Here is a 13178-nt window from a genome sequence, read left to right on the forward strand (position 1 = left end):
ATAGGAAAGTTATCTTTGTTTAAAGTCTTCATTCGAAGCAAAATATTGCCTTCCGACGTAGCATTTATGACGCAATTTATCACGTGGTATACACACACTGATACAATACATGATGTATTTGCTGAGATAATTACTAAAAGATGCGTACATGCCAAGGTGTGAAGCCGACGCTGACGCTAGGGCGAGTAGTATAGGTCTCCTAATTCTTCAAATAGTCAAGCTAAAAATATTACTACACTGTTTCAAACAGTGAAATAACATTTTGATATTTCTCAATGTTTTAAAATTTTAGCCCGCTCTCAATTCCAAATCAAACTTTAGCGCACACAGGGCAAGGACACAAATTCAACGATGTCATTTTCGAAATGACGTCACGTTCGCATACAATTAGTGGCGCTTTTCCTAAAAAAACCAATTAATTTTCTTTCATGCTTTTCAATGACATATGGAGTTTTATCAGTGAAATTACAACCTTGTTTGATATTTTCACATTCCATACAATGAATGAAAAAAAATCAACTTTAAGAACAACTTTTAATTGTGATATGAACTTTCCGGAAAACTAACACGTACAACAATTACACGGTAGAGAATCCACGTGACTTATTGGTCAAGTGCACGGCAAAAAAATAAAATGTTAACAGGATTTGATTCAGAATTACTTTTGTCACATGAAGACCATAAACTCTGCAATAAAGAGCACTTTCCACGGTTATATAAAACAATCAATAACATCTGACCAACTGATTTCTCGGAGTTGAAAAATTCCGGCTAAGTACACGCAGCTTCTGATAATTATATTACTAAAATTGGGGTTAGCCGTAGGAAATGCATTCGATAATCTTATGTTCAGCAAGTTTATGCATTTTGAAGGTTTAAGAGGAATTCTATTTCTAATACAGTAAAACCCCTCTATTCAGACCACCTGTGGGACTTTGAGTAACTGGTCTTTATAACGGGGTGGTCTTATTATTGAGATTGTGCCGATTAGTTTTGTGAACGGTCAAGGGGTTTAGTTCCTTGGATTCTTACCATGTACGCTTACATGCAATTCTCGGTATTGGTAATACTAGTGTAACGTGCGAGACCAACAAACACCAACAGATCCCTTCAGAGAAAAGCTTGCTCGACCCTGGTCTTTATATACACTAAATTCTCTATCCACACAGAGCCCGGGCGTTGCTAATTTGCATATTACCAATCATACGTACTATGAACATACTTCCGTCTATAACGGAATGTTATTCTTTGAACACACATCCGCCGCCTACAGCGGACCGTTACATTACTTTCCCCTCCGAGCAGACTCGTCCCGAGTCTTGGTCTGGGTAACTCAAGGGTAAGGCAACTCCGATTCGGCAGTTGTCAACATCCCATCGCTGCCACCATTTGTAACGTGCGACGTCTAGATAAACACCAACAGATCCATTCAGAGAAAAGCATGCTCGACCCTGAAGGGGTCCGCTGGTCTTTATATACACTAAATTCTCTATCCACAAAGAGCCCGGGCTTTGCTAATTTGCATATTACCAACCATACGTACTATGAACGTACTTCCGTCTATAACGGAATGTTATACTTTGAACGCACATCCGCCGCCTACAGAGGACCGTTACAGTAGTATGGGGTTATAGGAAATACTAATCAAGCAGAGAAAATGTTATGTCATTTATTCATTACATCATAAACTGTTCAAATAATAACATGTACTAAAACAACACAGTTTTAATGTACATTCAGCTCTTAAAATACAAGTACAGTGTATGCGTGTGTCAGTTACATATACAGAACAATGTGTCCATGGACGTTTAACTTGAAAAAAAACAACCAGCCGGGATGGTATGTTTACTGTTGGATTTAACTTTCACAAACTGTTTTTCAAGTTCATCCTCAACTCCAACTAAATCCTGAGAGAGATCACTCAAGTCCTTGCTCATGCAATACATCTTTAATTCAATTAGCCACTTGAGTGCATCCTGGTGATTGTTTATCAACAATGGCTCAGTAGCATCACAGTCATCATCATTGTCATCATCATCATCAACCTCATCATTGCTTTCATCATCACCAGAACACTTATCCTTTCTAGAATCAAGGTTCATTTCCCAGTTTTCATCAATGTCATTTTGAACCGGTACATCAACATCAACGTCCAAGTACTGCTCGACATTCATGACACATTCCAACACAATTTTTGATTGTGCTGATTTCATGAGCTCTTACTCGCAATTGGAATGCCATCATCTTAATTCATCATCAATATCAGCGTCATCGAACGCTGTTACTCCAGCATTCAGGAAGCATTTATTCACTGTTTCTGCTTTGCCTTCCTTAACAGCAGTTGAAACCCACTGAATGGCATCAAGCACTGTGATGCACTTTGACACAGAATTGACATTCACTGTATCGTCACCAATCTTTGATACAACAGATCTCAGAAGCTTTTTTTTGTAGAACTGGTTCATGTTCTTGATAATTCCTTGGTCTAAAGGCTGAAGCTTAGAGGTTGTATTAGCTGGCAGAAACACCAATTTCACATGTGTAAGATTCAGGTCACTGGGATGGGATGTTGCGTTGTCTAATAGAAGCACAACGATCCTGCCTGCCTCTCTCATCTTACAATCAAATCTGGTAATCTACTCTGAAACTAGCACACTATTCATCCAGGCTTTCTTGTTATATTTCTATGTGACAGGCAAAGTCTCAACTTTAATGTTACGAAAGCAGCGTGACTTGGCACTCTTTCCAATTATGGTGGTTTCTCAAATTGTCCTACCATGTTGACACACAGCATCACAGCTAATCTTTCCTTTGAGCGTGTACCCCCTTTACACTCCTCACCACGAATAGATAAAGACTTATCAGACAAAGCGCGATAAAAGAGCCCAGTCTCGTCCATGTTGTAAATGTCTTCTTGTCGTAGCCGGCCAAAATGTCAGGCAACTTAGTAGTTATTTCAAAGGGAAAAATTAGCAAAAAACAAAACTGATGGAGTGCACGGACATTTTAGGTTTGATGAAGTACTCGGACGTTTTCCAACCCTCCGTGCATATCCTTATTTATTTTACAGACGGGTGCTAAATGTATTATTATAAATATATTACTACTCTGTACAACTCGTCATTGAACGTTGGTCTCTTTTCGACGCAGGTGCCTTGTAATGGAGTGGCAATAAAAGAATCGACGCGTTTTAACCATTAGAACGACGGAGTCACGGACAGTATAGAGGAGCTATTTTCCATGTATCAATGAAGAGTCGGTTATAACAATAAAATCAATTCGTGTTTTTTCAACAATATAATCGAAATGAATACACAAAAGGCTTGTTATTTGTTGTGGTGCGTGTTCCACGTGCCTTTCGTTTATGATAATAACGTGTTTTCTATGACACTCGTGAACTAAAATACGATGCTTTACTGTCGATGTCGTGTTGTACCGAGGCAGCTTTTTATAGTCACTCTGGTACAATGATTGCGGTGCACCGGGGCGCAACATTCCAACTGCCTCCGACCTCCGGTTTTCAGTGAGTCTTGCCATTTGATTTTAATTGAATCTTAGCTTGATTGAATATCTTTTTGTTACTCCCGTTAGTTCCACTTAATTCACATAAAATAAATTGACCTTTATGAAAAGTATACATGTCGGGCATGGGACAAGCGGTTTATTAAAGAATATGTAAAAAATAAAACTTAATACTTCCTTTTGTCGTTGAGCGTATTTGGGGCCAATAACACTCCTTCTCCCAGAGTGAATATAATGTTGAAGCAACTTTTCAAAATATTTACTGTTAAGCCCAATTGTGAAGCTGTTATGATTTCAACTCTTTTTATAGATTGTATGCAATGTTTGTTTATAAAATAAACTAAACGTCATGAACTGGCAATTCCCAAAAGAAAGAAAAAAGAAAACTAAAATAATCATCCGGTCAACTGTAAACGTTTGTTCGAAGAGTGTATGAGGAGTTCGACAGACAGGATCAGTATGTAGAAAAATGCACGAGCGCCGTAGAGGCAACGAAAAACGCTATTCTGTTTACTTTTGTCGAAATAACTGGACAATTAATAGTAATAGCCTTGTTACATATGTTTCTATTGTCACAAGCAACATATGTACAAAGTTCCATAAAAACGTGCATTTTCTTGAATCATGAACAAAACTGACGACGACGATGACACCAAGACTATCACAGTAAACCGAATTTCGTTCTTCAAAAAACAAACGAGCAAATAAAGATCCATAGGTTTTGTCAACATTGACATAGCAAATCATTCCTTTATGGTCATCTGTACGTGATGCCTAACCATCTTCATGTGATGTCTGTTCATCTGCACCAGATGCCTGTTCATCTGCACCAGATGCCTGTTCATCTGCACCTGGTGCCTGTTCATCTGCACATGATGTCTGTTCATCTGCACCTGATGCCTGTTCATCTGCAGATGATGCCTTTTCATCTGCAACTGATGCCTGTTCATCTGCATATGACGCCTGTTTATCTGCACATGATGCCTGTTCATCTGCACCTAATACCTGTTCATCTGCACATGATGCCTCTTCATCTGCACATGATGTCTGTTCATCTGCACCTGATGCCTGTTCATCTGCACATGATGTCTGTTTATCTGCACATGATTCCTGATCATCTGTGTGTGATGCCTGCTCATCTGCATGTGATGCCTGTTCATCTGCATGAGATGTATGATAACCTGCATGTGATGCCTGTTCATCTGCACCTGATGTCTGCTCATCTGCATCTGATGTCTGCCCATCTGCATGTGATGCCTGCTCATCTGCATGTGATGCCTGTTCATCTGCATGTGTTAATTGTTCATATGCATGTGTTGCCTGTTATCTGCACATGATGCCTGTTCATCTGCACCTGATGCCTGCTTATCTGCACCTGTTGCCTGTTCATCTGCACCTGATGCATGTTCATCTGCACCAGATGTCTGTTCATCTGCACCTGATGCCTGTTCATCTGCACCTGATGCCTGTTCATCTGCACATGATGCCTGCTCATCTGCATCTGATGCCTGTTCATCTGCATATGTTGCCTGTTCATCTGCACCTGATGCCTGTTAATCTGCACCTGATGCCTGTTCATCTGTACATGATGCCTGCTCATCTACACCTGATGCCTGTTCATCTGCATGTGTTGCCTTTTCATCTGCACCTGATGCCTGTTCATCTGCACCTGATGCCTGCTCATCTGCACCTGTTGCCTGTTTATCTGCACCTGATGCCTGTTCATCTGCACATAATGCCTGCTCATCTGCATCTGATGCCTGTTCATCTGCATGTGATGCCTGTTCATCTGTACCTGATGCCTGTTCATCTGCATCTGATGCCTGCTAATCTGCACCTGTTGCCTGTTCATCTACACATGATGCCTGTTCTTCTGCAACAGATGCCTGTTCATCTGCACCTGATGCCTGTTCATCTGCACATGTTGCCTGTTCATCAACACCTGATGCCTCCTCATCTGCACCTGATGCCTGTTCATCTGCACCTGATGCCTGCTCATCTGCACCTGATGCCTGTTCATCTGCATGTGTTGCCTGTTCATCTGCACCTGATGCCTGTTCATCTGCACATGATGCCTGCTCATCTGCACCTGATGCCTGTTCATCTGCATGTGTTGCCTGTTCATCTGTACCTGATGCCTGTTCATCTGCACCTGATGCCTGCTCATCTGCACCTGTTGCCTGTTCATCTGCACCTGATGCCTGTTCTTCTGCAACAGATGCCTGTTCATCTGCACCTGATGCCTGTTCATCTGCACGTGTTGCCTGTTCATCAACACCTGATACCTCCTTATCTGCACCTGGTGCCTGTTCATCTGCACCTGATGCTTCTTCATATGCACTCCAGCCACATAAAAAAAGGAGGTATTACATTATACAGAACAAATACGCATCATAATTCAACTGGCAACATAGCCTTATTAAAGCCCTTTTTATTGTTTAAAATATCTAAAATAGTATGTACAGTCAAACCTGTATTAAGTGGCCACCCTTGGGAAATGATCAAAGTGGCTGCTTAAGACAGGTGGCCACTTAATCCAGGTTTGACATTTCCGCCACTTTAGCTTTATTCAGAGATGGAGTATGTATCTTAACCACCACCTCACAACACAATCAATAACATCTGTATCAAAATTATTGAAGAAGGTTGAATACAAATACATGTGTATAGATAAATATATATATATTTGGTTTCATGTTGTTGATTTCTTATTCTTATTTTACTTTTTTATGCTTATTTTATTGCATATAGCATTTTTAGACACTTTATGTGTGTGTGTTTTTTTGTTTTTTTTTGACAACATATGAGTTTCACTTGAATTGGTTTAACATGTTAAAATATGTCACTTTTGGTGATTTCACATATCTGCGATATGTCACATGTTTAATTGTAAAGCGCCCTTGAACGTATTTTTTTTATGAAAAGGGCGCTCAACAAATCTGGTCTAATAATAATAATAATAATAATTTCAAATTTATGGGTGTAGGCATTGTTGAGTTATCACTCGCACAACCTATTATCATTCAAGGTCACTGTGACCTTGACCTTTGGCCCAATGACCCCTAAAATCAATAGGGGCCATCTACTGGTCAGGCCCAACCTCGAAGTCAAGTTTGAGGGCCATGGCTGCAGGCATTGTCGAGTATTCACTCTGACAACCTATTACCATTCAAGGTCACTGTGACCTTGACCTTTGGCACGATGACCCCAAAAAACAATAGGGGTCATCTACTGGTCAGGCCCAGCCTCCAAGTCAATCTTGAGGGCCATGGGTGTAGGCATTGTCAAGTTATCACACGGACAACCTTTTACCATTCAAGGTCACTGTGACCTTGACATTTGGCCCAATGAACCCAAAAAACAATAGGGGTTATCTACTGGTCAGGCCAAAACTCCAAGTCAAGTATGAGGGCCATGGGTGCGGGCATTGTGGAGTTATCACTCGGACAACCTTTAACCATTCAAGGTCACTGTGACCTTGACCTTTGGCCTTATGACCCCCCAAAATAATAGGGGTCATCTACTGGTCAGGCCAAAGTTCCATATCAAGTTTAATGAGCGTAGGTCTAGGCATTGATGAGTCGGACAAGCTTTAAAATTCTTTAACCATTAAAGGTTACTGTGACCTTGACCTTTGACGTCCTTCATTTCAAGTTTGATGATCATATGTTTAGGAATTGTTGAGTTATCACTTGGACAAGCTTTGGTCTACCGACGGATCGACAGACCAACCTACTGACCGACCGACATGTGCAAAGCAATATACCCCTCTTCTTCGAAGGGGGGCATAATTAATGGTCAAAATGTTATTGCAAAGAGAACAAGATTATTACTGGAAGCAATGGATGCTCCTCAACACCCATTTTCTATGAAAAAGCAGAAATTGTAATATGATGTGATGGTATGTGAATGGTTGTAGCATCATAATACAAAAGTTATCAATTATCGAAAAAGCTATAACATGCAAAGATATGGGCAGGTTAAATGAGAGTTAAATTTTATACATGTAGTTGATTTCAAGCAATGAAATAAAAAAGCAGTAATTGAAATGTACAAAATTATTATTATAATGAGCAGAACTGAAGCGTTGCATACTAGCCTGAATATGGATCTTCAAACATTGCCATGTATCTATACACCAAGTTTGAATCCCTTTAGAATGTTCCAAGATATGGCCCGAACAAGCACCTTTTATGGAAAATAATCAGGTTAATAGGAGAAATAACCCTAAATAAATATACAGGTCAGGGTTATCATTCTTGGGTACACATCCTTTTATATCCATCTATCTACCAACTTTCATGTTTCATTTCAAATCATTAATTATTATCAAAGATATAGCCCTGACAGAAACCAATTTCCGAAAAAATATGTTTAAGCTACACTCTCACAGCCAATTTTTGTGATAGTCCATGGAAACCAGTTATATAAGAGTTAAGACTGCTGACAAGAAATCAGATCGCAGATTTTTATATATAAGTTCAAAAATTGATGTTTTATGCATTTTTCTTAAACTGTTAGTATCGGTTTAGGCCATAAAACATTAATTTTCGAACGAAAATAGGAAAATCTACGGGCTGATTTTTTGTCAGCAATCTTATATCATTGGTTTGCAGATATTTACGCAAAAATGTTGCTCTTTTCAAGACAAAAAATGAAAAAGTTGTTAAAATGGTAAATCTGTAAGAGTGCAGCTTTAAAGGATAACATTACTGTAGAAAATGAGATTCTTGTGCACTGCACTTTATCTCATCACCATCTATCCATATTTCAAGTTTCATTTAAATGCCTTAAGAACCTAGCAATACTGCACTTACTCTTATTGCCATCTATCTATATTTTAAGTTTTATTTCAATCCCATCAGCAGTTTTGAAGTTATTCTTTGAACAAGGGTGTGACAGACGGAAGCAAGGACGGTGAATGGACAGACAAAGCAGCGACTATATGCTCTCTCTTAAGGAAGCATAAAAATTATTGCTATGAAACCGATATTGTATTACATTAACCTTCAAGGCTGACCTTGACCTTCAAAATAAGAGCACAGATTTAAAGCGTGACACGCCTTCCCACTCTGCTCTACAAATGTGTGGAAAAAGATTAAATTCCCATTAATAGCTGTGACACAAATTATTGCTATAAAATCCATAACAACATAAATTCAACATTATATTGATATAAAGATGAAACTGAATCAATCTGTATAGAATTTAACCCTCTTTCCATAAATGTACACTTGATGGCATCTTAATTAAACAGCAACAAAACTGATGAGAATTTATAACAAAGGAGTAATAAAACTGCCATAGAGCAGTAATATTGGAAAATCCCTAGATATATTCAGTGTACCTTACTAGCTGGGTGGATCCTGGATGAAATGGGGCATTTATGTTTGTTTTACTTGAACTGTTCCTAGCCACCATCAACAGACTGAAGATAAGAAGTAGAACTTAAAGAAGAGATAAATGGGTAGGTAAAACCATATAACAAGAGAGCTGCAAGGCGGACAACTACGCACATAAAAGGAACAATCAATCCACAGGAACCATAACAGACAAATGAAAGAAACAACTTTCAAACATACTGAAAATGTCAGTATGCATTGTAATTCATTTTGTAAAAATGTCAAGTTAAAGAGCAGACAAGATCAATTGGGCCATAACTCAAGAATTACTAAACCAATCAGGCTGGATAACAAATATGTCTGCGATATCATGTGTTACATTGTAACTAAGTTAGCAATTTGAGTTTGACATACATGCCATATTTCTGGAGACCATTCCGGGGGATTTGTTCAGAAAGAAGTACTTTATTAATCATCATATTCTTATGATACACTGTCAATGTCATACTGTAATGCACTTGCAGAACATAATAAAAATTATGTCTTAGGAAAAATATGTTTTCCAGACAATTTAATTGGCTTACCTTCCTCCACGGCGATGATGACTTTCAGACAAAAAGAGAATGGAATAAATATAGATATTTGTAAAATTATTAATTGTAATTCATGAAGTCATTTTCTCCCTTGTGAAGATGTTTATTTACATTTAGTTTCATTCACATACTGTAGTTTCACTTCGTCATTATTGCCCGTTGTAAAATTATTTTTTTTTTTTTTTTATTCTAGGGCATTTTTATCTCCCGCCAGGAGCCTGGGGAAAGGATCGAAATTTCACAGGGATTTTTGCCCCGAATGAGGATATGGCATGTATGGTGTTGAGCTCACACTGGTGGTAGTTGGCGTTCACTGTTATTATTATTTTCAATGAACAGTTTCTGTCAAACTGAGACTGCTGGTGTCAAACAGTGGATATAGTGTGCGCTCTTTGTTAAAATAAATAAATAATAAAGTATGCAAACATTTTCAGCAAGTACAAGAATAGGTAAAATACAACTATGATATTTAGCCTTTATTTCAATCACGATGTACAAATTTTATAACAAGTATTAAATTAATAACAATAGCAAAATACATGCACAATTTGTCTTAATTCCAGTTTCACTATTATCCATTATCATGTTGATTGCACAATGGTAAAACAAACTCTTATGCTGGAAATAAATTATAACAAGAGCTGTCACAGAGACTATTCTATTCTGCCGCTTTTCGATGTAAGTATTGAAAAGTTTTGGCGAAACATGCATGAATCACTGTTAGATCAGATTTCAATGCAATACTGAGATATTAACATAAATGTGGTTCCATGCAAAATTTTAACGAGAATTTCTAAGTCTCATAATAAAGGGCCATTATTTGCAAAATACAGTTATCTAACTTGGTTATTCAATTAAGTTGGGTGGTTGAATACCATTGTATAAAGTCTCAATGCAATACATCAAATAGTTGCTGAGATATTATCCTATGTGTGCTAACATGCAAGACCTTAACCAGAATTTCACATAAAAAGGGGCAAACATTATATATTATAAAAGATAGAGTTATCTTACTTGATTAAATAAGAAGGTTAAATAGATGGAAGCCTGTGTGTAAAGTTTCAATGCAATACATGATGTATTTGCTGAGGTATTGACTTAAAAGTGGTTACATGCAAAACCTTAACCATAATTTTTGTCGAATAAAAAAGGGGCCATTATTTTAATTTAATGCAAACTGGAGTTATCTTACTTGGTTATTTAAGTAGATTGGATGGTTGAGTACCATTGTATAAAGTCTCAATGCAATCCATCAAGTAATTGCTGAGATATTAACCTATGTGTGCCTACATGCAAAACCATAACCAGAATGTCAAAGTCAAATAATAAAGGCCCATAATTTGCATTATATTAAAAAAAAGTGTTATCTGGGAATACATATCTAATGTTTCAATGCAATACATGATATATTTGCTGAGATATTGACTTAAACGTGGTTACGTGCAAAACCTTAACCAGAATTTCTAAGTCAAATAATAAAGGGCAATTATTTGCATTAAATACAAACTAGAGTTATCTAACTTGGTTCATTTAGTAGGTTGGATGGTTGAGTACCATTGTATCAAGTATCAATGCAATACCTCAAGTAGTTGCTGAGATATTAACGTATGTGTGCTTACACGCAAAACCTTAACCAGAACTTCTATGTCAAATAATAAAGGCCTATTTCTTGCATTATATTCAAATAATTGTTATCTAACTTCATTAATTTAGTATGTAAGATAGTTGGGAATACATATCCAAAGTTTCAATGCAATAACTGCTGTATTTACTGAGATAATGACTTAAAGGTGCTTACATGCAAAACCTTAACCAAGATGTGACGCCCACGCCGACGACGCTAGGGTGAGTAGTATAGCTCTCCTTAATCTTCGAATAGTCGAGCTAAAAATGTATTCATTAAAGGGACTGTACACCAGATTGGCACTAAAAAATAATAATTCTGTAACGAATCTCAGGACAATTATTTAATAAAATGTTTTACTTTGGTATAATAATTGTAAGAAAAATACCAAAATGTAAAAAAAATTGAGCCAGAGACTAGGTTTGAACCGGTGTCGCCAAAATTGCAGTCCAGTGTTGTATCCACTGTGTTACGAAGGCTTACCCTAAACGTTTGGAATATTTAAGCTATATACCTAACTCGGTAATATCACGTGATAACATCGACTAGCCAATCAGGCATAAGGAACAAATTCTGCTGTGTAGACATACCTAGTAATCTTTTTAAATGGAAAAATACGAAAAAACTGCGAAAAAAAAATTAATTGTAAACTATGTGGTACTTCAGTTAGTAAGTTTCAATGCATTGTACACATCAATACCAAGTTTATGTCAGTTTTCGACAATTTTCTTCTTTTTTTTCGCTATTTCATCATACGGAGTACAACCCTTTTAATGTCACTAATAACAATGTGTACAATATCAACCAGTGTTGAACTCAGTGACTCCCTGTGACCACAAGCTGGTTTCTGTCCTATGATCGGATTGTTTTGTATCCTCTCCTGTCTGAATCCGCTTGTACCTCTCCTGGGCTTGGACCCGGCGGGCTGCTTTCTTCATGTCGACAGAACCAGCGTCATCCACGCTGAACCCGCCCGCACCTGCCGAGCCCAGACCCGCAGTCTGGTGTACGCGCATGGTAATGCTGATCTGCAATTAAATACCATTTTACTATGATAAGGCTGCATTCATAAACTCTGTTATAATTGACTAGGCATGTAGTACTTCTATTTCAGCATATGCTTAGAGTTTCTTCACAACTGTAGGTGTTAGAAAGTGCTTACGGTAGATGGTGTGTTTGTCAAGAGTGATGCATTTGAATAAATTAATAATTCATATTCGTTTTGTAAAATTTTGTGGAATTAAGAGTTCACCATTGGACAATATCCCCCTCAGATTGATTGGTGTTCTTCTGATAAGCCAGATCATAACTCTCAATTGCCATCCATAAAAATATTGAAGCGACTGCTTCTAATACTCATGAAAAAGTGCCAGAAACACTTCTTTATTAAAACATATTGCAACAAAAAATGGAAAAACACGTATTTTTTTATTCAGGATTATCATTATTTTAATTCAGGATTATCATCATACATTTTCCATCACCCGCTTATTTTCTTAAAAAAAAGTATCTTTTATTTTTTAATTTGTCCGCTAGCTCCAATTGTTTTTTTGTATAATATCCGACAAACAAATTGTCAAATTGATATGGCCTTACCATTCTATTTACACTGCTTCTCATGACAATGCAATTATAAAGCTATAAATGAACTATTCTTGGAGAAATAATTATTGTGCTTTGTAATGAATAGTCATTAGTCTACACAGTGGGTGTGAACAGGTTAAGAGAATAAGAAAATCATTTAAGTATCTTAATCAACAGGAATATCATTATAGATCATTAATATGTCTGGGACAAATGTCTCCAGAGAATAAACGCAGCTTTCATCATGTACTATTTTTATTCAAGGATGAATCTCCTTTAATATCTTTAATTCCTACTTAAAATATACATCTAAAGAAGTTGACATTCAACAAAGATTAACATAACATAAAACACCAATTGTTTAAGAAAAACAATATGTTTACAAAACATGTTTGCGCTCTAATGGCAGCCAATTAGTCATTCCACTAGGTTATTAGTAATACCACAGTGGTTAATTTCTTGCAACTTTCAAGGAACATTCAAGTTGTTATTCATTACATTTCATTTTTTAAA

At 37.2% G+C, this 13178-nt stretch overlaps 3 protein-coding genes across 5 annotated transcripts in view; all 3 read right to left on the reverse strand.

Moving 5' to 3' along the window:
* Positions 1–2240: 2240 nt before the first annotated feature.
* Positions 2241–2615, reverse strand: LOC128226370 (tigger transposable element-derived protein 6-like). Its single transcript, XM_052936248.1, has one exon. The coding sequence runs from the start codon at positions 2613–2615 to the stop codon at positions 2241–2243; it is 375 nt and encodes a 124-aa protein (XP_052792208.1).
* A 2733-nt stretch (positions 2616–5348) lies between these two features.
* LOC128226371 (acidic leucine-rich nuclear phosphoprotein 32 family member B-like) lies at positions 5349–6804 on the reverse strand. The gene is made up of 2 exons (XM_052936250.1): positions 6755–6804; positions 5349–5862 (listed from the first exon to the last, which is right to left on the reverse strand). The coding sequence occupies exons 1-2, from the start codon at positions 6802–6804 to the stop codon at positions 5349–5351; spliced, it is 564 nt and encodes a 187-aa protein (XP_052792210.1).
* Positions 6805–9926: 3122 nt separating this feature from the next.
* The window catches only part of LOC128228484 (angiogenic factor with G patch and FHA domains 1-like), a 39538-nt gene continuing 36286 nt past the window's right edge, over positions 9927–13178 (reverse strand). For all 3 annotated transcript variants that reach the window (XM_052939821.1, XM_052939820.1, XM_052939822.1), the window contains exon 15: positions 9927–12109. In XM_052939821.1, the coding sequence (XP_052795781.1) occupies positions 11882–12109 (228 nt within the window). In that variant the 3' untranslated portion in view covers positions 9927–11881. The remainder of the gene's footprint in view (positions 12110–13178) is intronic.

The sequence above is a fragment of the Mya arenaria genome, chromosome 3 (genome assembly GCF_026914265.1).
Source record: "Mya arenaria isolate MELC-2E11 chromosome 3, ASM2691426v1".
Lineage (NCBI taxonomy): Eukaryota > Metazoa > Mollusca > Bivalvia > Myida > Myidae > Mya > Mya arenaria.

Coding starts and splice junctions, on each gene's coding strand:
- LOC128226370 (XM_052936248.1), bottom strand. CDS start 2,615: ATGAGAGAGGCAGGCAGGATCGTTGTGCTTCTATTAGACAACGCAACA.
- LOC128226371 (XM_052936250.1), bottom strand. CDS start 6,804: ATGCCTACACCCATGGCCCTCAAGATTGACTTGGAGGCTGGGCCTGAC. Junction 5,863..6,754: donor TTGGAGGCTGGGCCTGACCA/GTAGATGACCCC, acceptor ATGTGGCTGGAG/TGCATATGAAGAAGCATCAG.